This window comes from Rhopalosiphum maidis, chromosome 1 (assembly GCF_003676215.2).
Source record: "Rhopalosiphum maidis isolate BTI-1 chromosome 1, ASM367621v3, whole genome shotgun sequence".
Classification (NCBI taxonomy): Eukaryota; Metazoa; Arthropoda; class Insecta; order Hemiptera; family Aphididae; genus Rhopalosiphum; species Rhopalosiphum maidis.
This window is the reverse complement of record NC_040877.1, coordinates 72,104,345-72,131,229: the sequence shown is the minus strand read 5'-3', so window position 1 is coordinate 72,131,229 and position 26,885 is coordinate 72,104,345. Positions and strand designations below refer to the sequence as shown.

The 26,885-nt window shown below is 27.3% G+C and overlaps 1 protein-coding gene across 3 annotated transcripts in view; it reads left to right on the top strand.

The window, feature by feature from the left end:
- Nucleotides 1-26,885, top strand: part of LOC113549620 (adenylate cyclase type 5) — a 193,118-nt gene that overhangs the window by 89,913 nt on the left and 76,320 nt on the right. For all 3 annotated transcript variants that reach the window (XM_026951010.1, XM_026951009.1, XM_026951008.1), the window contains exon 3: nucleotides 16,733-16,948. In XM_026951010.1, coding sequence (XP_026806811.1) covers nucleotides 16,811-16,948 — 138 coding nt within the window. In that variant the 5' untranslated portion in view covers nucleotides 16,733-16,810. The remainder of the gene's footprint in view (nucleotides 1-16,732; nucleotides 16,949-26,885) is intronic.

Sequence of the window (26,885 nt, the reverse complement as noted above, 5' to 3'; positions counted from 1 at the left end):
TCTATTTTTTCATTATCGATTTGTGCCTTATTTCCCTTTAATTGGCCAATTAAATTATATTTCACTATAGCTATGTATTATTAAAGACGGGTTATTATGTTGTAGATTGTATGTTGTGCAATCTAAATTTAAAAGTAATTGTTTCATTTTTTTATACAAACCCTTTGATATGTATGTTATGAAATAAAATAACCATAGAGTATTTGTATACTTTAAATAATAGAGATTAATTTATTTTAAATTACACAACAGTTGTATTTTGTGAATATTGAAAGTCAATCATTATCGTTTAGTTATTAAGTAATATATATATATGGTTATACCTAAAATACAAGATACGTGTATTTTTAAATAGAAACACTAACAAAAGTAATAATACAAAAATATATAAACTCGGGAAAGTTAAACGAAACGCATAAAGAAATATTTTGATTGTACAAAAAACATACGTTCCACCTCATTGAGTCTTTTAGATTCCTATAATACATCTATAAAATATCATATATTCTTATTTTGTTCATCCTTCTGTATCGCACTTCGTTACCATACTTACCATTGTTATTATTGTTTATTTTATTAAAATATTTTGAACACAAAACAACATAAAAGGCATTATTTTTAATAAATTGTTTTATTCACATTATACATATTATATAATTACCTATATATGCTAATATTTATATTTGCATTACATAGTCTGGCTATATTCCATTACATGTTTGTTAAATGTGTTAACATGTGTAATAAAATACAATTAAAAATATTGATAATGATTAGACTTTAGTTTTTAAAAACGATATAGCAAAATATGTGATTGGCACGTATGACGTATTGTCTGTAATATTATAAATGCATACTTATAATATATTTACATCATAATACAAGTGAAACATTTTTTATTAAATTAAAAAAATTTTCGAGATTAATGAGATACTAATGTATTGATAATTGTAGGAGAATGAGAGTAGAGGTGAAGATGGATATTGGGAGTAGAGTTTATAGAATACAAGATGATACGGGAGCTGTTGTTTTCTATAAATACAGAACAATATAATAATGTTGAAATTATAATTTTAGAATTAAATATTATGAACATAAACTATAATTAAACCTAATTATCATAAGAACTCAACGTATTAGTAAATTGGGTATTTTCTTAATCGCTATAAAATATACGTTTGAGATATAAAATAATAAAACACAATGATTTTCAAAAAAAAATTAAATAATGGTATATGGTATTAAAAATTAATCATTTTTTTTTCTATGTATAACTACTTATAAAATCCTTCACTTATAGATTTAATAGTAAAAATGTATTGACATTATGTTAACATAACGTATTTTCTAAATGCAATCGTAATTTCAAATGTTTTTGTATAATTAGTGTTAGTTAGTCTTTAGAGTAATATTGGATCGCATTATATTATATTGAATATTTTAGTGTAAGTTTTATGTTTAATTTACTCAAATAACGAATATGACTTCCTTTATTCCTTAGTATAGATTAATACTTATAACTTATAAGTCATTATAATTATAATATCAACGACCAAATTAAAATTGAAAAATAATAATGAATATAAAATATAAATATAATTCGAACCATAATTTTAAAGTTCGTATCGGAGTTCTTAAAATATAAAGACTGTACAATATACATATGCATAGTGCGATTAAAAATAATAATAATTTAGGAAATCGTTGATTATATACTTTAATATATTATGTACGAGTATAATTAATAGGAGTATTTGTTTCATTATGGCTCCAGTGTACTTTATTCGTTTAGTGGTTCTCATTCAGTAGTCATTGATTAATGATTAGTGTTATCTTTCTTATATGTACCACTTGTCTACTATACTTGATACCCTAGTATATCGACGATATTTGTATGATAAATTCTCCACGTATAATCGTTATCAACCGTTTCGTCGTATTATTGTTTATTCTTAGATCATGTAGTAATTTAAATTCTGTATCCGTTTGAATTTTAATAAAATAACATATAACTATTACAAATATTACCATATTAAATAATTATAATTACGTGATTACGTGTTTACAATTCATGTTTTAATCAGTATTTATAAATCAACATATATTTCAAAAGAATACACATAATATAATTTTCTGTATTATAATAACACAAAATTATCATATTATCATTTAATTTGTCTAGTTACACTAGGCTACTTATAACCCCTTAAAAAAAAAAACCACAATTCATAACTGATATCCAATAGGATCATACTTCTATAGTATAATCATCACGCTATGTATTTTTTTTTTTTTTTTGTTAAGTAACCGGAATTATCAAACAAGATTTTCGGTAAGTAATTAGTTATAACTCATAAGGTAGTCATTACATTATTGCATATTATAGTAGATATTGTGAATAATTTCAATACTTAAAAACATTATTTCATACGAGCTCATTACTGTTTAGTTCGTCGGTAAAAATAATAGTGTAATAATCGAATACTTAAAAAAAACAAAAAAAATAGAATACTGTGTGTAAGAGATTTCACTTATTTTACATATTTGTACCATTTTAATTTGTATCTATAAAAATCTATAAATTGTAAACATGATATTAATAATATTGAATAACCTAATACTTAGTACTTGCATTGTTTATTATTATATACATATTATACATAGAAGTAATTTGAAATTCAATGGCATAACACTATGTTAAGTCTAAGTTATATAACTTAGAACGTTATAGAAAGTTTTATGGATTTCAGTAAAGATTTTTTTTTCTTGATATTCAAAAAAGTATAGAGTGTTTTTTAAAAGGCTAATGGAATAGAATTTCTGTTACAGATTTATTCAACTATTCCTACTCTTAAATAAAATATAAACCTGAAAATACATTATCTACCGAGTACTCAGTGTTTTTAAAAATGTGAATTCGTTTTCTAACAACAATTTTTTTTTTAAAACAACTTTTTAACACCATAGCTCATTATATTATTTTAATTCATTATAAACAAAATACCTACAGAAAATTATTGTAAAATATTATTTGATATTATTTGCTTTTATTTCTAGTCTTTATTTGTAATATTTTATATTATTCGTGCAATATTGAAGGTATAGATTAATCAAATGCTATTGATTTATTATAAATTATATACATATGTATAAAATGTATTTTTCAAAATTATTCTTAAAATTTAATTAAGATTAAACTAACATTTTCAAAATGTATTACTCATAGAAATTAATATGGATATGATATCCTATTCTCAGGTGAAATATTAGTTACTTGTATATTATTTGTAACGTTAAAACAACTATGAATTTACTTTATAATAGTATAGAATATACATTACATATAATACACATCTTCAGAATATTTATGTTTAGTTGCTAATTTAAAAAATTATAAATAACGCGGTATATGAAATAGGTATACATTTTTGGGTTTTTATAGTATATTTTGATTTATGATATTTGATTAATTTGCCCCTATTTAATACATTTTTCACAAGAAAACGGCGAAATTAAACGCGTAGTTTCTTACACGTTGACGTGTTAGTGATACATTAATTTTGGTTTCCGAACAGTGGCATTCTCTCATAAAATAACCTTTTATTAAAATAATAATTATCAATTTTTGAGAGATAATTTACGTTGATAGATATAACAATATCGAGTCTTATTAAAAAGGTCATTGATTGGTTTTTGGATATGATGACCTTTTAAAACTCTCGAACACTAATAAAGATAATTTATTACCTTTATAACGTGTGATTGCATACATGGAATAAATTTATCGATCATTAAAATTATAGAACTATATTTTAAAATAATTTAATAATTTTTACTCATAACAGTCGTGGAATTTCAGGTTGTAATTTTAGTAAAATTTGTGTTAATTTATTTTGCTTTAATAGTTTTTTGAAATGTATGTTAATGAACTAAAATAATCACTTTGTAATTCAAAATTAATAATAATATTATGTTTAATTAAAATTAGAATATTATGTAGATGCTATAAATAATTTAATTTATAATTGTTTGTTTTCCGTATAAAGTGTATTTTCAACATATTTCTTTTCTTTTAGATTTTTATGTTTGTTTTTTTTTTTTATACAATTTCGCGTTTTTTTTTTTAAATTTGTGTTAATGTGTTAATTTCAAAATGAATATATAGAATTTTCATTATTTAAAAATAATATGAAAGATAAATGACTGTTCGTCACTATTTTAGTTATGAATTTTTATTAAAACTTAATTAAAAATAAATAAAATACGAAAAATGTCGTTATTATATTTTTAAAAACTTAATATTTTTTGTATTATATATAACTTCATAGTACAATATTGCAAAGCTAAAATGTATTTTCATTGCAGTTGTCTCTTAGATTTTTTTTTTTTTTAATATTGATGTCTGAATTTAAACCCTACTCTAATGCCTTTGTTCATAAACTATACAGGTAATTTACACTGTACGGTTATACATCACAGTAGGCTCTATGAATTATTATACCAAAAATATGGATTACTGTTGGAAATAGGAAGTTCATTAATGGATTAAACAACAACTATATCATTACAATGATGAATCAAAATAATAGTAATTTAAAATATCGAAATTGCGCGTATATTTAATTTTCCTAAAAAAAAAAAATTATGATTTTTCAAAAATATCTTATATTATGATCAGTATTAAAATAAATATCATTCTATATGTTATATAATAATGATATGCAATTTATTATGTTTTATAATATGCTTAATTATAAATCCGGTACGTTGCATGTGACGTAATTATGTAGCTGATAAAGGTACGTTTTTATAAACAAGATATTTTTTATTCTTTGACATAAAAATACTCTACAATATTTTATGTAGGTACTTCAAAAAAAAAAAAAAAAAAAATTAAGTGCTTATGGAGAATTGCTTAAAAACTTAAATACATACATCAAGTAAAATTAAATATAGTTTAAAGAAAATATAATGTTTTATTTATTTTTTCACATTATTTAAAAACGCATTGATGTTATGTATTGTTTTTATGTTCATTTTCTAGATTAATTTATGCAAATAATTATGTGTATTTTTGGCAACTTAATGTTCGTAGTTCTTCTGAAAATTTACTCATCGGTAGGTAAGCACTATAATATCTCGCATGTGTCGCGTGGCGTGTTATTACGTGCGATATCACTAAAAAAAAGAAAACATTATTACATTATTTATAGAAACAGTCGTTACGTTTTCTCGTGTATTTTATCAGTATTATATAGCACTAAAAATTCTTGTACAGTTTCCAATTTTTTGTTATCTTAACATCTAAGTAGGCAAACCTAATAATTTATGACGTAAAAAGTTATTATTAAAATTATTATTATAATGCAGTACATGTAGAGTTTAAATAATATTTATCATAGCTGAAATTACTTAAATGTACATATTATAAAGTATACACTTACAAAACAGAGATGTAGTTAGAGTTTTGCTTTTTTCAGGGGGGGGGGTGTAATAATTTGTTATGTAGGGGAGTCTTAACTTTGTATTATAAACTGTGGTTATACACATATAATAATTTCAGACCTTTACGACAACTTTCATACAAATTAAAATTGTAAATTGTAATACTTGTTACAATTACGTCTTACATAGTACTACGCTCACAAAATACTGAAATTAATTTATACATTTTCTTACGATTTCGGGAATAACTGCGGTCCTTTAAGCACGGCTATGTAATTTTTATGAATCACAAAAAGCATAGGATGATATTAATATAAAATATAATTACCAATAATGAAAAACACTAATTATTACAACAGTTATTGAAAAATATTAACAGTTTATGTTCATTGGAACAGTCTGTTTGATACATTTTAATGGAGTGTTTATAGTTTCATGACTTTTATTATTCATTGTAAACGTGGGTGTACGAGAAATTGACTAACCAGTAGGCGTATATAAGTATTGATGTGAAATCTCGTGTTTATGAATTATAGTTCTTCACTTACTGAGTTATGTATTCAACATTTCAACAATACAAAAATATTAGTTTCAGGAAAACGCAATCAACTTTTGACAGCTATTTTAACTCCTGAATTCTTGATATCATTCAATATTCATGTTAATCAACCTGATTATTTTATTATTTAAGCAATATAATAAACGTTATTTTAAAATAAACTTATGCAGTATGAAAATTAAGCTAAATAACGGTTTACAAATTATATTACAACGGAGAAAAACATTTGATTTGTTTTTAATAGTATAAATCAATTGAATGTGTACCTAGAAAATGAGATTTTTTCTTCTTTTTTTAACTTACAGATACGTAATACATTAAATATACTCAATTCAATTCAACAATATTTTATTCAACAACAATTCAAAATAATTGACATTTTTTTGGAGATATTTTTACTTTAAATTTGGTCAAATAACTAATTAATTTAAAAACGACGTTCAAAACATAATAAAACCGTATAAATGTGTAATGTTATTTTATAACTCGTTTAATTTTAGCCACTAGATAATAGGAAATGAAATATTAAGATAAAAGCCATTCAATCAAAGTACCATCATTGTATAATATTTTATTTACTCACTAGTTATAATCTAATAGGAAAACCGTATTTATCGAACAACAACAACAACAACAATAATAATAAATGTTCATTAAATATTCTGAAATTCGCGCGATATCCATTAATAATAATCTCCCGACCTCAAAACAATTGCCCGTATTAGTTATCCATAAAAATGTAAAGGATGAAATAGTTGTGATGATGATGTTAAATCGCAGTGTAATATTGGGTATCGAGTCGTGTTACACGCAAGAGGAGGTATTATATATATTTATATTACATGTTACGCCATATTATTGTTACGTCGAAAACAGACGTAGGAAACTAAAAATAATCTGGTTATTATTTAATATTTACAGTAAACGTATTGTTTACAGTAATTAATTTTAAACGAAGAAGTGTAGTATCAATATAAACAACCGTGTGAAAGACTGGAGGCCGTGCGCGCGGATTTTTATTTTCATACACAGAATATATTTGCCCTCCGAAATTGGACAGTTTAAACGAAGAAAAAGTTTCGATACCGCGCGTGATACAGAGAGTCGAATGTGAATTTTTAACGAGTTTATTTCAAAAGGTATTCGCCGAAAACAACACGCGCCCGGGAATTGGACGTTTGCGCGTATATTGTGTGTGTTCTACGGGGGAGTTTGATAAAAAAAAAAAAAAAAAAAAAACCTTAAAAGTATTCAATCAAAATCCCGAAACAAAGTCGCGGCATCGAACGACAAACACGTCGTGGGGAAATAAATAAAAACAGCCGAGCGCGGCGAAAGAACGAGACGTTCGATAAGTGTAGTGGCGGGTACACACCGCATCGCGCGCGCCGCCGATGTACCTGTACGCGCGTACGAGCCGGCGTACATAGGTCCCGGTGGTGATGTTTGTTCGGCATAATTTTTTTTTCCGTCTTGTTTATCCATTAAACATTTACACGGTGCGCGCGCACTACAATACGATATTGTGCTTCGCGCGACGGATCGTGATCGAATTCCGTCGTCGTCGTCGTCGTCGTCCGCAAGTTCAACAGCAAAGTGTCATATTATCGTGTGTGCGAGGCGGCGTGACTTCGTCGCGGGTCGGTTTTCGCGCCGCGTTTAATACAAAACATTACATCGTCAGCTCGTCCGTCGCGTACGCGTGTCGGCCGACGCTCTCCTCGCGAATATATAATATATTACCCCATTTATACGTTTACATTATTATCGTCGTCGTCGGGTCTTATTCGTTCGGCGTGCGATGCAGCCGCAGTCCTAATCACCGCGCGGGTGATGGTCTTGTCGAGTAGCCCGTCAGTTTATGTCCCTCCCCCCAAAAAACAGCCAACAGTTTCTACGCGCTTCGGCCGGGGCCCGTCGTCGTGCGCGTGTCACAAGTCAAGGAAACCGTGTACTTGCGTATAATAATATATTACTATCGTCGTCGTGGGGGGAGGGTGGGTGTGCACGGCCAACGGCTGCTTGTCGGGTTCGATCGTATCACGTGCCGCACCGGCGGAGACGACATCGGAAACTGCAGCAGCAGACAATCGTCGTCGTCGTGATTAGAATATGATAATAACGCGAACGGAGCGAAACACGCGACACGACGTATACGACGCGTGCGATATATATATATATTAATACGGGCCGGTGCACGCACCGCGGTGGCGGGGTATAATATTATTATTATAATATAATATCAAACTTCACTGCAACCATAATATATAAAATATAATTCGTATAACGTCGACGGTACCCGGTAAATTTGATTTGACGTGACTGTCTGGTAAGACGTAGTAATACATAGTGATGTACCCGCGTGTGCATTGGCATTCGCCCAAAATATGGGGAACGGGTCGGAGGCAAGTATAATACATCCATACGCGAACAAATATCCGAGAAGTAATCTCCACAGAACAACATATAAAAATATATGATATAATGTACCTATCAAACAAGAAAACATAATAATATCCTACTGTAAAAAATTATCCGTGGAAAAAAATTATAGGTAAAGACGTAATGTGCTATCCACAGCTAAAATCATATCGTTTTCAAATTGTATTAATCCGTATTGCGTTGAATACAGAAAAATGTTTTTGAACTAAGAAGTTTTTACGCTACGCCGATAGTCAGACATCACGGTAAAAGTAATATTTGGCTAAATCTAACGTTATTATAATGTTTATCGTAATATAATTTCAGTTTTTGTATTATCGGTAAGACTAAAGGCGGTAAAAAAAACGTTTATCAAAACGACATTTCCTTATCGATTTAATTCGATAAATCGACTACGATAACGCGTTTTTATATAAAAACTAACGCAGTACCGTTTTTCGAAGTACATATGCACACAAACGTGTTTCGGTAAAAACATTAACGGACAGCATGTACGTTATTTTAAATCAGCGTTGCACAAAAACTGTTTATTGTACATATATTTATTTTTAATTTTTTACGTAAATACTTATATAATATTTAATGCCTTGTACATAAAATTCAAAACTTGTACTTTGTTTTAAAAATACTTACAGTAATCATAATCATAATAATAATATTATAAGTGCATTATAATATAGTATCCATCGCAGTTGAATTTAACCTGCATAAATCCAGCTAAGCACTCGTATTATTAACTCTACTATTTTTTTTGTCACTTATTTATTGAAAAATGTAAAGATAACACAGCACAATTTGTTTTATACGATTAAAGATTATACGATCAAGATATTATACTTAAATATATTTAGTATAACATTAATGTCTAATACACTATAGACATTTACTCAACGAACATTTTTTTTTCTATGGAATATCATTAATTACTGTGGATATATGTTTCTTCGGACATAATAATATATAATAATATGTTCTACAGTGTAGATAAATCTCGGATGAAATTCCCGTGGAAATTTATTTAAATTCAATGGCGTACCGAAGGAGACGAAGTATGGCTTTAACTCCCTCCGTTCTCTATTGACCACGCATTACATAATATTGTATACAATTCAACAGTACCCATACCTATCATTTATATAAATGTTGAATCGAATATACAATTATTATTTAATGAAAAATTCAAAAATCCCAAGAACGCCACTGATAATCGTTAGCAAACAACACGTTTATCGACGACTACGCGTTTATGACATTATTCCGAATTATCCGAATAATGCTCAATGTGATACTATGCAATCCGTGGAAGAAATATCACTATATTATAAATATACATATATATATATATATATATAATATTGTACGTATATTTTACTCGTGCGATAATGGATTTATTATAATACATATGACCTATTCGATTTCTTTTATCTGCCGTTTTGGTCATATCTATTTTATTAATATTATATGTGTAGTGGATTACTTCTCACTTTCTCAGATGCTTCTCGGACGTTTCAAAGTCACATCACGTGTCTTATCCGCCAGTCACTATTTGAGGTGCTTGTAGCCACGTTATATAATAACATAATATAATAATAATAGAGTTATATAATAATACTTGCCGAAATTGTTGGCGAACAAACACGCATATAATCCACACGTCCGTGTATTTTTTCGTTCATCATCTTGATGGATTCACGCAAAACTCAATCGTTATCGACCTGCTCTAATCATCTGAAACAATAAAACGGTATGATCACTATGCTGAAACAAAATATTCTTGGAAATCGGGTTCAATGTTTGTTTTTATTTAAGCCGGGTGAGCAGCTCGTAATATTGTTATTGCATTGCATTTATTATTATTGTACTCGCGTTCAAATTTAAATTTATGTCCCTACCTCAACAGTAAAAAAAAAAAATCACCTCCTTAACAAATTACAGTAGAAAAAAAGTAGTCGCTATTTGGCAAAAAATAAGATTGTGTCGCCACAGGACACTCATTTAACAGCATAACAAATGTAATGATGTGCCTACACTAAAAAATTTCCAAAATCAGAATTTGAATAATATTCCATTTAAAGGAATAATGGATTTGAATAACCCTGGTGAATCATCCCGTATATTATTGTATTTTGTAGATTACAACGGTCCCATTTAAGGTTTTGTATCGGATTTAACCAAACGCGCTATAATATATTCACGTTTATCCCGTTAAAAATCAATAAGCGCAACCTACAATCACCGCCACAACAACAATAATGAAGATAATAATATTTGTTATTGCAAGGTATACCTTATTAGGTGTTTCAAAATAATATATTATACAATTGTCTGATCGTAAAAACTAAAACGATACCGTCTTTTAATTAAAATCGTGTGTAATGGTTACACTGTTAGTTATATAGACGATTAGACAACAATACGCGAGTGGGCGTACGTTCGGTTGGTGTGTGAAATGTGCATAACATGTGAAACGTAACATGCGGGGGCGTCAATCGTTTGTCGAAAATAGCGATATACGGGTACAAATGTGTTACTGTATACGTGTGAACATAAATATAAATAAATAATATTGCGATTTTTATTGGTAACTATTAGTTATTATAGTTATTACTACCGTTGTTATCACTCCGTGGGTTAGAGGTATATCATATATCCAATTGTGTAAATTGACAACTTTGTGCGTGATATGAACAGTATTTTGTTTTTTACTTGTCTATTTTACGTGTAACACGATGAAAATGTTAAATAAATTAACGTAAAACGTAAATAAACGCAGTGTTAAAATCGAAGTGAAATAAAATAATAATACATTTTTGACCGGAGTGATTATAATTACGGATGGATAGGACTTAATTTAATAATAATAGTTTATACTACTTTTATTTAGGTGTGCTGGACGAGTCGAAATAGTTTTTATTCCGGTTTTGTCTTCGACTTGAGATATTGCAACGTCAAGTGCAACAACGCGTAAACCGTATACGAATTATCATATTATAGTAACTCAAAGTCTTGTGGAACCTATCGGCTTCGCGTATCGCTGATGTCTGGGTCGGAGATGGCAAACACCATAAACGTAATTAAATATCAGTTAAGTGCGGCTGCTGCGTCCAAGCTGCTGAAAAATCGAGAGGGTGACGAAATTTGACAGTGTTTTATTACGTCGGGAGCAAGACATCCCCGAACAAACAGTTCGGCTTTGTAGTCGTTGGCGTATAATAACAGTCGGATGCCGGGGATTTCAATTTGCGCGGTTGCTTAAAAACATAAATATAATATAATATTACACGTATATTTCACCCTCGAAAGTCGAAGTGCTCGTCGTGTTTGAATAACGCCCCTCTAGTGTTCGCCGTAATAAACTTTTCCTCGCTAAAATACAATAATATTATTATGTTACATTTAAACGAATAACGGTTTGCCGTATTCGCTGTCAATGTTGTTGTTGTTAAATCAACGATTTGCTGGTCGTGACTTGTGGGTGTAAAATAATTTAGCGCGTTAGCCTGGGTATATCAAAATAGGAGTGTCAGTCAAAAGACGATTTTGGTAACCTATATAGTTTACACATCTTATATATCACGATATTGACGGTCGCGTTAAGTCGATATTTATAGGTACGTATTGCGATGATTTATGTAGTCCAGTCGGAATGCGCTAATCGATTCCATAACGATCAAATGAAATTAATAATTTCGGTCAATGAATATTCTTTCTATTAGTTTCGAGTTTCTTTGAGAGTTTTTTTTTCTTTTAAGCTAGATTGTTATACTTTTAATTAAGAAATAAGGCTACTTTTTTCAACAATTAATTTTGAAAAAAGTCGAAATACTTAAATCGGTTTTTAAAAATATTAGGGTCGACGGTACTTAAATCTTGTCGGCCGTTTCGCCATTAGCATCGTCGTTTCGTGCATTATTTGGTGTTAAATTCATGCATAGGTAGAATGGTGTTGATAATTTTGTAATTTTTTTAAGACTTGATAGTTTTCATAATTTATGTTCATAATGTTTGAAGACCTCATTTATTTTTATTATCGTTGTTTCAAAATAGATCATCCACTGTTTCTCATAAAGGATTTAATCGTCTTTTTTCTGATATCCATTAATTCTCTGCCATTTAAATTCAAAATAATAGCGTATAAATATTGAACGAACTTAACAAGTGCTATACATGCGTTATGATGATTTTGTTTTACAATTATAGCATAATATATTTACACTGAATGTTACTTTACGTAGTACCTACCTATTATATAGAGTTTTATCCATTATTTATTTATTTTTTGAGGATATTTTAGAAAAATGCACATTTTTCATTTGACCGAAAAATAAATAGGTTTGATACACGTATAGGTATCTGGTATATGGGTTATAATATATAACGTTTGGTGGAAAAGAGTAACGTCTCGATATGGTTGTTATTTAGGGACCGGACAGTGCCTTAATCGGAAGACGGCCGAGTTAGTGCGGTCACGCGAAGTTGGCAATGACATTTAGAAAGATTTAACGATCCGTATTGCACAAATAGTCTGTAGACACACCGCAACGATTCGTTTGCCGTACAATTTCAAACCCGAGTTGTCCACCGATTTTTTTTCATTCAACTCGTTTTCCATTTTATTACATGTTCATGGTTAATGTATATTATTCTTTTCTCTGTGTTCCATGTTCTTATCCCTCCGTTCTCGTTCGAAATCTACAACTAGCCCATAATTATTTTTCTCCGACAACAGTGTGTTTTTATTTTGTTCCTTGATTTACTTTGCTTTATACATTTTTGTCTTGCACATCGTGTAAGCTCCTTATTTAATTTTATTTAATATACCGCCCATGTTGATCTAGTAGTTTTCTTCTTAATCCCGTCCCTATTCAGGCACAGTATACCTATATTTTATGTATAATCCAATTTTGTATACTTTTTGTGTTTTACTTTACCTACGATTCACGACATTTATTGATTTGTTCTAAAATCCTCTGTTTTTCACATACATGAAAACGTTTTTTTAGTTGATTTTGGATATTGATAAAAAAACCTTATGGTTTCAGGTCACGTATGTCTTGTATTATTATCAAGCATAGGTGTATACTTTTTAATATTGGTGAATGACAGAATGAAACAATGTTGTTTTAATGTTGGAAGTCTAATACGAAAATAGATTTTAATAATAATTCGAACATACCAGTATTCCGATGCCAGGACCAACGCGCTAAAATAATTCCCATTGACTGCCTTTAATTACAATATTTCACTACCGTCAAATAACAATATGCATTACTCATTGTTTTCTCTAATCCAGCTACCACGAAACATATCTATTTAGTTTTGTTCTGTAACGATATATATATATGTATAGGTACATATCCATGTAGTAATACTATAGTATTGTTTATTAATACTTAATCAATTATAACATTTGACGTGACAATTTTTTTTTTTATAATCATCATTAATCTCTTTTCATTTTAAATAATCTATTGATGGAAAATCAATAACGTTTGAAAACATTATTACTGGTGATAGTTTAATTTCGTAACGAAAACAACAATCTACAATTTATTTATTTATTTAACAATTACTATTAAACTTGTTACTCAGCCCCTCTACAATGTGTGAATTACCTAATATCGGTAACATCACATTATTAATAATATTGTACATGAATACATGATATTGAAATTAAAAAAAAAAAAAAACTCTCAGACTAAATGTAGTGAAATCAAAATTATATTTTTTCTTCTTTTATCAATTCATTATTTAATTAAATTTCTCTGTGCTAATAAAATAAAATTATATTGCATTGTATTATTATTATTTTTGAATTGATGTCAAATATAATTGAAATACATTATTATCCAATATACATAAGTGGGTACTGGGTATAATACTAATATACTATGTTCGTGACTCACCTAGCAGTTTTTCTTAAGTTTTTATTTTGTTTAAAAATAATAATTGAATTATAATTCAGAAGTTTTTTTTTATTATTATTAACTTGATATGCTAAATGGATAGTTACTTTTAACCGATAATTTATGGACTGGTTAAAAATAAATAGTGTAGAATTAAAACAATTTATTTACTTCGAGCAAAAAATATTTTTTCTTTTTGCAATAATATATATTTAATGTACAGTCGATAAATTCAAACATACTCGCATGTTAATAATAAATTTCCATAATCGAGAAAAATTTTAACATAAAAATATATATACATGCTAAATTGTTTGATATTCAAGTTACATAATCGACATGTTAAGATCTGTTTAAAAATTATAAACTTATTTTTTAGTATAGCTTAATGAAATAAATAAAATAATACTTAATACTCTGGAAAACTTAAAAGTAAAACAGGATTATTACCTTTAATGTAAATATTTGTTATATATTCTTAAGTATATATGTTTAACAAGTTAGTGAATAATATGAAAAGCTATAATATTACACTATATAATATTATTTCAACAAAATAATAAAATTAATTTTTCTCTAAAAACGTAATTTGAAACTTTTTTCATATATATAATTACCCTAATATAGTTAATGCACCTATTTTTTTTTTATAAATTAAATATTTTTATAATAGTTATATCAAAATTGAACTTGCTATTCTCAATGTTTATTTTAATTACTTTTTCTTTTTTTAATTTATACAATATAAAACAATCTGTACCTACATTTAATTTGTACATTCAGTAATAATTATTAACATACAAATAAAATATAATAATACATAAATGAAGAAATCATTACAGTAAATCGTGATTCCAGTTATATATAATATAGCTTGTAAGAACATTCTTCATGTAATATAAATATATTTAAAGAGTATATTATATACGAATTGAATCCATATTTTTATCACGAGAAAATTGAATATCTGTTTTAGATAATATAGTGTATGATAATTCACATTTTTTACGTTAACGGCGTATTTCTATACAAATGATTATTATCTATTATAGTTCATAATAATTTGTAGAATATATGTTATTAAAAATTACTTACACTAGTAGCAATGTGCGGTTTGTCGAGTAAATAATTTAATACATTAGCATTATTATGTTAACTTGAAAGAAGTACATATTTTATGGTATACCTAATCGACAGGTGTATATAGGTAGCTATTACATTATATTATGCTATAAAAAGAGAAAAAAAATTGTTTGAAAAACAACATAATATTAACAAAGGAAAATATATAATTAATATGTCTAATTCAATTCGAGTTTTTATCTTGCCAAGAGTTTTTATAGCAATGTATTATGTTCCCGGTTTTTGCACAATTTTGAGATTAATGATCATTGAGTCAATTAAAATTATTATGTTTTTTTTTTTTTCAATATTAAATATAGCAGTATCGTGTTTTAACAGAACGTTCGTTATTTAGCTTCGAGTAAAATGTATACGATAAATTAAACAGTATGGTTTTTAGTTATAAAAACATACCAACATTTTTGTTGAACGAAGTATAAGGCATTTAAAAGGTTAAGTTATTTTATTATACAATTCGTTGCACTATATTATTAATCTCCGTGATATCGTTTAAATATTTAACTAAGTAAGTAACATATTTTATTGGATGTAATGAAGACACAAAAGTCATGTTGAAATATTTAATTTCCGGTAGCCGGGGAGTTTTTGTACTTTTTCGAAGCATCATCGTTGCGCATAAATATCCAATAGATTTTTATGTTGCGTTAATCCAAAAATGTTTCGAGATTTGTTAATTTTGTTTTTATTATTTAAAATCAGAGTCGACTTTTTAACTGAATATATGCCTATATTATACTAGATAGGTACAACAATTGATAAAATATTAAATCATGTACAAAACGCACTCATCCTGTAAACGTCCAGTGGTATATTATTATAATGTTAAAGTTATAAGCGGTGCCGACTACTTAACCCGCATTAGCACGACTGACCTGTAACGTGTCCGGTCTCGGGACGGAAGCTAAAAACGTTGTTCGGCAAAAAAACCAAAAACGTCGATTGAAAAGAGTATTTAAAAAACAATGACAACACAGTCGAATCGACCGCCGTCAAAATATCGTCAATGATGTTATTCGTATACTATAATACCGCAGTAATACTTATATAACAATATATTATATATTATATTATACGATATTCCGGCTAGTATTGTGCAGCCTCAGCTCGCACACACAGCTGAATATTATTTCGTGCGCGAAACACGCGAAATCTGTCAGCCGTGAAATCTCTTGTGTGTGTTCATCTATAATACGTCAATGTAATGTTTTTTTTTTCTTTTTTTCGATGTGGTATCAAGATGTTGACATAAACGGTCGTGCACGGACGGAGGTCGGGTCAGCCCCTCGGGATCAAGAAGACGACGTCAACAACTGAGATGGATACGGCCGGAGCAGGAGGTGGTGTAGGAGCCGGTGGAGGGGGTGCCCTTTGTGGCGGGAAACAGCCGTCCAGAACGTGGCGCAGACTGAGCTTGAAACAATACAAGAGAGCTCCAACCCAGGACACCGCAGAGGTGAGTGTTTTACTTGGTTTCGTATTGTTTATTTATTTATTTATTTGCCCTTTTTTTTTCATCTCACCTCCTCCCCCCCCCCAAAAAAAAAAAAACGGACCCGTCTCCATTGGCAATTTGTTTTTCATTAACGCACGAGGCGCGGTGCGCGTGTAGGCTATGCGGCGCATATATTCCTTATGGCCCCGGCCGCGCGGAGTCATTTCATTATTTCGGTGGAGGTACCGCGTATATCACGTGCACGTGATACATATGTATATATATATAAATGTGTATATAATTATATTAGGTGTATACCCGCGGTTAATTCGACGACCTAACAACACGACCCGCACACACGACAATTGTCGTTGGCAAAAACGAATTACCTGTCAGTGGTTATATCCTGAACGGCGCAGAGACATATGTAATACGGGACCGCGAGCGCCGGGTAGAGTTAGTGTAGTGTGTACGTCCCCGCATGGCTCACGCTGAGCACTCCGAACGAGGCGCGATGACGATGGTGACCGGACGTCGTGCAGCCGCGGTCGCATATTATATATTGTGTCGACTACCCGTGTGTAATAAACTACCGTACAGTGTTATTCATCAACCATGCCCGTCCCATGTTTTTAATTTAATAATATTTTTATTCAAATTCTGATTTTTAGAATTTTTAAATTAGTGATAAAAAAAAGCCCACACTATTCACAAATTCTCGAGATTTTATTTTTAAGCTACTTAAAAAGTGTCCTGCGGCGATACAAACTTTGGGTTTCCAAATGAAAACCCTCCTTTTTTTACAGTCAATTATTAACATTAAGTAGTTTCTTGTTTCGAAAATAACGAAGTACTTTATTCAATATTCGAATGAGTAGTTTTTCAATTATTAAAAATGGTTATACAAAAGTGTAATATCAGTTAAAGTATTTATTACCTATAATTGGACAATTTTTATAAATAATGAATATTAATATAAATTATTAAAATTTTAAATTCACCGTAGTCTCTAAATTTTAAAATCTCTTTACTATGAACATATTATTAAATAACTCAAAAATTACTCGTTTGAATTCTGATTTTAATACTACAAAATTACCAACTAAATAACTAAAAATAGAAAAATCATAATTTGAAAAATGAGAGTTTGTACTTTCACAGCAAATTTCTTAAGCAGTACAAAGAATCTCAAGAATTTTAAAATATGATCTTATTTTTATTATAATAATTGAGAATTTCTAAAAATTAGATTTTGAATAACTGCATTACTGAAAAATAAAGTGAGCAAATTTGGTGAATTATTCATAATATTATGCTCTATGCAGTGAGTGCGTATATTGTGTATAGTTACCCACATTTAAAAGTAAAAATGTAAAGGACTGACGACGAATTATGTCGTTAAGGGCATTTGTGTGGCATCTACAAAAGTTAACCTATATTATATTTATCTTGTATAAACTAAACCAACTACCTACCCTAATTATTGGATAATGATTCTAAATATTACATATTTGAAGAATGATGTATTTAAAAACAGTCTTAAGGAATAAAAAAATCTTTGAAACGTCATTTTTATACTAGTAGTCATGTGCCTGAAGGTCGAAAATACTCGAATCATAAAATAATAATTTATGCAGAACGCACATAATATGTACTTACCGATTATTTTTCAAAAGCGGACCTATTAATGAAAAACAAATAACTTTAGTTAGTTAAGCTAAGTTAACATTGAAACTATTAATTTATAAGTTAAAAGTAAACTATAAAAATATATATTCAACTAAAAGTCTATTGTCAATAAAGATACTCGAATAAATGTATCACATATATGCGTGGATATGTTGTAGGGTGACCTGGTGTAAGATGTTATGGATAAAATTTTATCAATCAATTTTCATTAATGTCTTACAAAAACCATCTGAATTATATCCGTGAAGTATCCCAAACATGTTTTATTAAAAAAAATAATCACTGGCTATGGAAGAAGATATCCAGATGTCTCGTGTGCCATCTTATATCACGCATTCATGCACTCACATCTATAGATTTGTTACTCTTGTTTGTGGTTACGATTCACTCTCCTTGTGGCTTGTGTAATTTATTATGTATACATAACTTCGCGAATCATTTCAATCCCCATAGGGTTTAATGTATTATACCATATACAGTTATACAATTTTTGTTTTGAATAATAAATAGAAGTATAGGCTTAACATTGTTTAATAGTCTAAAACGTCACTGCACGAAATACTGTGGTCATGAATTGCTCGCAATATTTTAAAATAACACTGAAATCTTAAAATAATTTAAAATGGTGTTTTGTATTTTAAACAATATTATCTTTATTTAAAATAAGTTTTATTCTTAATTCATTGGTTGGCTATTTACAATTTCAAGTAATATAATATTTTAACTAAGTACTTTAGGAGAGAGAAAAATATTAACAAATATTTTCTATAAATACTTAAATCATTTAAGAATGTGTATAGATAAATAAATGTTTTATTTTACATATATATATATATATATTGGAATATTTCATAAAATAGCTGGAAAATTAAAAAAAAATACATTGCTTAATACAATTTTCTAATAAATAAATTTAATAAAATTGTAACAAAAATGAACTTCTTAATCAAAATAATGCAAAAGCTTTTCAAATTATTTAACTAACTAAATATTTATTAAGATATATTTTTATTAAAAAAAATATTCTAAAAGATTTCATTATTAACTATTATATTAATTTATTTTTTCTGTATAATTTTTTAATACTAAACATAAATAAGAATTTATTTTAGAAAACCATAAGCCAAACTGTCAAACCAATGTTAAAAAACATTGTCTTCATTCATATAGGTAATTGTATTTGCTATAGCAGTTGGTTTTACATTTTATTTTAATTTAACTTATAGAACATAATTATTAATTTTATAAACAGTTACACATGAAACTCTAATTTTTTTAAAAATCATCTTTAACATACATTATTATAATCACAAATAAATATATCAGTGATTTAGTTACCTATTTTAATTTATTTTTTAAGAGCTTTTAAATTAATAAACTTTGATTTACTTTAATAAATAATATAGCCAAAGAACAATTTGACTTTTATACTTCACTTAAATGTTTTCTATAAAACTGATTACTTTACTTTAAAAAAAAATATATTTACTTTATTCCTTCATTTATGTATAATGTAAATTATTTATCTTATATATTTTTTATCATATAAATGTTACATTTATTGATTATTTCTTATTATTAATAAATTATAAAGAAAGCTATAAAATTAATAAGTTATTACTTTTAAATAGCAATAAATACTTTAATTAAAATATTTCTAAAATAAATTATAGTTAATTATTATTTAAGCCTTTATCAACATTAAGCTCTATAACTTTTAAATTTAAATAAATACAAGCTATAGGTTCAATGTGTATTATACCAATGTTATCGTAATATATTATGGTGGTTGTAAATAGATATTTATCAAACTATATAGATTTGCAACCTAGAGCGTAAAATTTTTTTTTAAAAATTTTAAATTTTTATTTGTCTTTTTTACTTCTATTAAAAGTGGTTTAGTTATTGGCATTACTCCGCTGGAAGTGATCTATGTTATTTTCTGCTTTCGAAACAAATTTATGTAAACCACTAAATCCCGATGTTTGAATGATGAAAGTCTTGTGAAAGATTATTTATTACACTAACACAATAAGCCATAATCAATATTCTGAACCCCATACAGGATAAAAAATGTTAGGTCTTGTAAAATATAATAAAAAAATAAAAATGCATAGTATTTTTTTCCATTTATTTTGCATAATATGTTTATAAGACATGTAATAAACTCTAAGAAAATTCATTAGGTATAATACTTTTGCGAAAGAAGAAAATACCGGGATAATTCGAAGAATATTGTGCAGTAATAATCACATGGTTGACACAAAATAAGAATTCATCAGTAGAGTGCAATGACAAACAATCTCATTCATAAAACTATAAGTATTTCTTTAGTATTTTAAGATAAAATACTATTGTAGATTTAAGTTGCTCATAAAATCCGTCAAACCTTTGAAATAACTAGAACATAAAATTTAATCAAATTAAGATAACAAATTTTAGTTGGGAAAACCCAAATCTCGTACAAAAGGATGAAAGTATTATAAGTCGATTAAGAATCGAACACACGAGGTTAACTCGTGGATTTATTATGTGAAAAGAAGAATCTCTCATATGTGAAGTATGTGGTACACGACTCACAGTAAAACATATCTTAATGATATGAACAGGAGAAAATAAGCTTCATCATAACCAAAACTCTTAACGCCTCTCTTGGACAAAACCCAGAACAAAACGAGAAAAACCTTAAATTTTTAAAATTAACAAGTTTGATTGACAAAATATAACGGAAATGTAATAAAAATGTAACATAATGTAAATATTATAAAAAATTGAGACTATTGATTAAGACACAGCAGCTAATGACTCTTACTGCTAAATTGTAATAATGATCAATAATTTTCGTTTTTCAAATTTTAATTGTTTCATTTTATTTTGGTTATTGAATTGGGATGATTTCTTAAACCATTGACACTGCAAAATATAGTTTTGAGATATTTTTTTCGTTTAAAACCATTTTAGTTAAAATAATTAATTTTTTAATTTTTGAACACTGAAACAAATTTAAAATACTATATTAAAAATTATGAATTGATTTTTTTGTATAAATCACAAAAAAATATGATAACGAAACAATATGAAGTTTCATTTTTTGTGATTCAGTGATATTTTTAATTAATAATTTTAATGAAAATAAATATTTGATAAACTAATTAAACTGAGCAATTTATCAAAAAATACAATACACATGGATGTGAAAAATTTAAAAAATTGGTACGACTTTTTATATTATTTTAAGTGTATAATATATATTATATTGTTATTTACACTATAAAACTAAACTATGTTTTAAACAAGTTATATGACGGGTGTTTCTTGTACATTTATATTAAAAATGAATGTACATTATAACTTCAATGTTTAAAAATAAAAAATGTTTTCTCTTATAACATAATATAATATAAATCAAGTTTTCTTCACTACAATGTTTGGGAAAAACATCATATGATACCTACTTAATAAATCAAAAGCAATCAATTTCACTTCCATATGTCTTCGCGTGTTTGTTTTTGACTAGCACTAAATCAGTACAGACATTAAACATTCAGAATAAAATAATGAATATTTATTTGTGATATTTTTACGTGTTGATCATTTTTCCATGTATTCTTTTGATCCCTTTTAAAGGCATAATTAATTTATGTTGATGCTTTTTGCAAAAACGATGGATCTATTTGGCTAAACAACATTACTCTTCATTAGATGTATAAATATAATATAATGGTAACAAAGTTACATTGGTTAAATCATTAAATATTTAGAAGGTGTAGAGTTTGTAAAGGAAAACTGGACGAATGTACTATAATAAGGTTGTTTAAACAAACTTTATACTTTTGTATTAATTTTTATTATAAATCACTATCAGTTGGTTTTGTTATTATTTACTAAATATTATGTTTTAGAGTAAAATTAAATAAACTTATAGAGTAGTTGCCGTTCAAACCGTACATTATAATCCAAGATAACATAAATTATTAAACTCGACACGTGATTTCACCCTTATTTCATACCACCATTAATTTAGAGATCAGTTTTCCAGTAAATTATAGTAAAACATACATACTTACATTATTATGTTTTTTTTTATATTTTACATTTCAATAATACAATATTAGGCTAACACGGCGTTATGGATAGGCTATTTAGCTACATACGTTTTGTAAGATCATTTTTCAAGTACTAATCTCATAGCAATAATATTATTTGAATGGTAAGTAGTAAGTACGTTATTGTATTTAATATATTTCAATAATACGATAAAATAGAATAAAACGATAATTTAGTAGCATTAAAAAATATTGTATACACCCACTGTATGAGGTGGGCCTAAATCACGGGAAATTATTTTAAAAATAAAGAATTTTTTTATACCAATGAATATAATATGATTAGTAAAATGTATATTATGTAACTTTAACGTATTATTTTTATTATTGTTACATCACATTGTGTTATTTAATTATTTACTTCGAATCTCGCTAATAATTTACATAAAAGAATCGAAACTGTTTTTAAACAATTTAAAAGGTACTTTCACGAAAATTGTTCGTGAAAATAAAATGTTTAGGCGTTAACTGACCTTAATTCCACCACGGCACGACAGACATCTGTGGTAAAGTTTTTCCGACTAAACAATTCGGCACAATAATTAATTAGTTTTAAAATACATCTTCAAGTGGTGGTCTGTCTGGAAGCCGTAATGCTTCTCTTTTAATATGATAATAGTTTTAAAGAAATAAACTATTCAGTTTAACGGTTTGCTGTAGCGTAATTTTTTTCACGACGATAGTTCGTAACACAATTTACATAATTCACACTTTCAACGAAACTATCATTTTTTCACGGTGGCGTGCAGGTAACCCAAAAGTAAAAGCTGGAAAGGATGAACCCTAAAGACAATTATATTAATATCGAATAAAAAGATAAAATTGCGAAAAAATCCCTCTCTCTCTCTCTCAGTAGTCAGTCCTATTTCTGTACAAATTCATTTTATGCATACCTATATATTTTTTCGTATCTCTGTAGTCATCAAACAAATTCAAACGAGGAAAATGTTGGCAATCGTTATCGTAGTAATATTTGCACCGAGTCAACCCGATTGCGAGACGGTGGCGATGGCGCGCGCGTAATTCACATTCGCTTTGACAATTAAAATTGTTCCGTTTTTTTTTTTTTTTTTTAAAACGCGTATATTTTATATTTTCGATTGGAGGACCGCCAACTGCATGCGCCCATATAACGTATGCACTTCTCACACAATAGTATGTAGTATGCAAATTGCATTCGCCAGCTGCTTGTTAATAAACCATAACGAAAACAAAATAATAACGACAATAATAAAATATGTACATAAACTTTTATTGTTCCGTTCATTTAGTTTATTAGGTTACTTATTATTTTTATTTTTTTTTACGGAACGTCAACGTTTTCGTGAATACGTCATGTTTTATGATCTATAATCGTATAGTACGTAACCTAATAACGCATAATATGTCACATGTTTACGTCAAAATGTTTCAGTGGATAACATTTTGTTCCGGGATTCGTGTGTTATTTGAGGGCTAACAATCTCGCGAATCACGCTTTGCAAATAACGTGTTTCACCGTAATATTCAATTCTCTCTCTTTCTCTCAAAATCAAACCCAATAATTGTTACACTGTTCACCGAACCCGACCGTTGCCTCCCCCCAGCTAAAATTGGTGTTATTTTTATCTCCTTAAATAAATAATCATATGTACCTATACATGTTATAAATAATAAAACAAAATCGTATATTGTCACATGGGAGTTGAAACAATAATAATGCGGTTATTGGTTGGGACTTTCGTTGTAAAATGAAAACTGATTAAATATCCGTTAGGTACCTGCATAATATAAATATGTATGCGTGGATTGTATAAATTCTCTTAAGTCTATATATAAAAAAAAAAAATGCATAATAAATCAATCAATCAAATAAAAATAAAATTGTTTGTTTCACCTACCCAGACTGTGATAAAAATTACACTAAAAAAAACCCGAAATTGTTTAATGAAATGTAAAAAAAAATAATTTAGAAACAATAAGAGCCGAAAAAACCTTTTTGAAGTCAAAATTCGAAGGTACAAAATAATTTATTTTCTGTTTAGAAGATAGTCTTAACAAAAATTAATAGTTTTTTTGACTTGGCGTGACAAGCTACTTTTCCCATTCAAGCAATTCTCTTATTTATACCTTATACTATGTAATCATCAAATATTCTTTTATTCAGAAATCCAACACTTGAGAATAAGTGAAAAAAAAAATTAAAATTAAATTCATTGCATAACAAACGAGTGTAGATGTCAACCAGAGCACTTTGAATGCAATTAAAATAATACCCACTACTACAATATATGTATTTTCTGGCGATATCACTTTAGCTTAGCATCTATCAAATGTCCTATATATGAATTTAATTCAGTCTAGTTTAAATGAAATATCGCTAAGTCACTTATTATTACAATATATGAAATAACTATGAAATATAATAAAATATAATTCTAAGATTCTGTAACTGAATGATGTTACCCCTTGACACGAAATTAAAGCTAATTTCACTTTTTTAATAAAATTTGAATTATTTGTTGTTTCCATCAAAACAGATTGTAATTTATATTTTAATGGAAAAAAAACCACCAATTGTCTAGTATCGTTTATATTTTAACAAAAAAAAAAAAAAAAACAAGGGAAATATTTTAATGTTAATAATTTAAAAAAAAAAATTAAAAAAAAATATAAACGCTTCAAGTTCCTAAAATTAATTTACCTTAACATAATAATTTTGTTTTAAACTTTTACCACGTAATAAAAGTGTCCACTTATTTAAATTCCAGTTTTAATCTTATCAACCAACAAAATAAATTTATCTTTTAAATAAATTATTTTTATAATCAAATGTGTTAAAATAGTTAAATGATATTAAAGCTGATAAAGAAATTTTAAAGTTTATCGCTAAACTATTCATAATTATATTTTATAATTAACGAACAAAGAAAAATATTGTGTCCGTCTAATGTATTCTTCAATAACTATATAAGTATTATAATTTTTTTTTTTACTAATTTAAATAGGATTATCTTATTAGTGTTTGTATTTTATATATTTTATGCCTTTGGTACACCCGTTTTTACTAATATTTTATTTTTATTTAAATAATATACGTTTACAATAATTTATTATACAATATTTGAGTTTTTGTCTAATTATAGGTATATACTATATTAAGTGATTTTATTGTTAAAATTATTATCTATTATGCCGGTTACACGTACAAAGTGTTAAGACGCATTTGATTACATTGAATTTTTATATTATAAATGGTTATTAGTATAATATTAATAACTTATATATTTGTGTTCAAAAAACTAGGTGTTAAAAAAATAATAATAATGGTTATAAATAAAAAAAAAAATATTGTGCATGATATTATCTTTCATTCTATAAAAATATATATCTTAACCATTAATTAAATAAATATGATTTATATATATTTATTTATTTATTTATTTAGGTATATCAGTATATCACCATAATTATAGAGTAGTTTTGATTCGAACGAACTTAATAATATTATATTATTATGATGAACAAATAACGTATCTATGATTGTGAAGTAATTCTATTAAAGTAACTAATACACTGCGTACAACTTAAATGTTACTGTTAAAAAACTAAAAGTCTGATTTATAGAGGAAAACCATTCAATTTCCTAATTCCAGAAACTTTTTAGGGATTCAATTAAATGTGATAACGTAGTTACATACTCTTAGCTTCTATACCTATCCATTTCCTTCGTTAACTAAAAAATAAAGATAACATTTTTATTTATATTAATTTTATTATTGTTTTTCAATAAAATAAAAAACAGATCTCAAAATCGATAAGATTGTGATTAATAATGTGTGATATAAATGTTTTAAATTTTAGCTTGCCGTTACTAAAGCCAATCTAGTAATGAACATTTAATAATAAGTATAATTGTTAATTTTTATTCTTTGTCGTTATTCAGGTTTTTCTTCTGTACTTATAAAATAATTTCAACTTTTCAATTATATTTTGTTAAATAATACAACATCGTATGCAAAATATCTAAAATCCTTGTTAACTGAAATGCCAATAATTCAAATTACATTTCAAAAACACATTTCTATTATACCAGGTATTTTATATTATTTATAAGAACATGAAGTGTTGAGTGTTTTTATACCTCTCGAGATTTGTTTTATCGATAATCCACTATATTATAA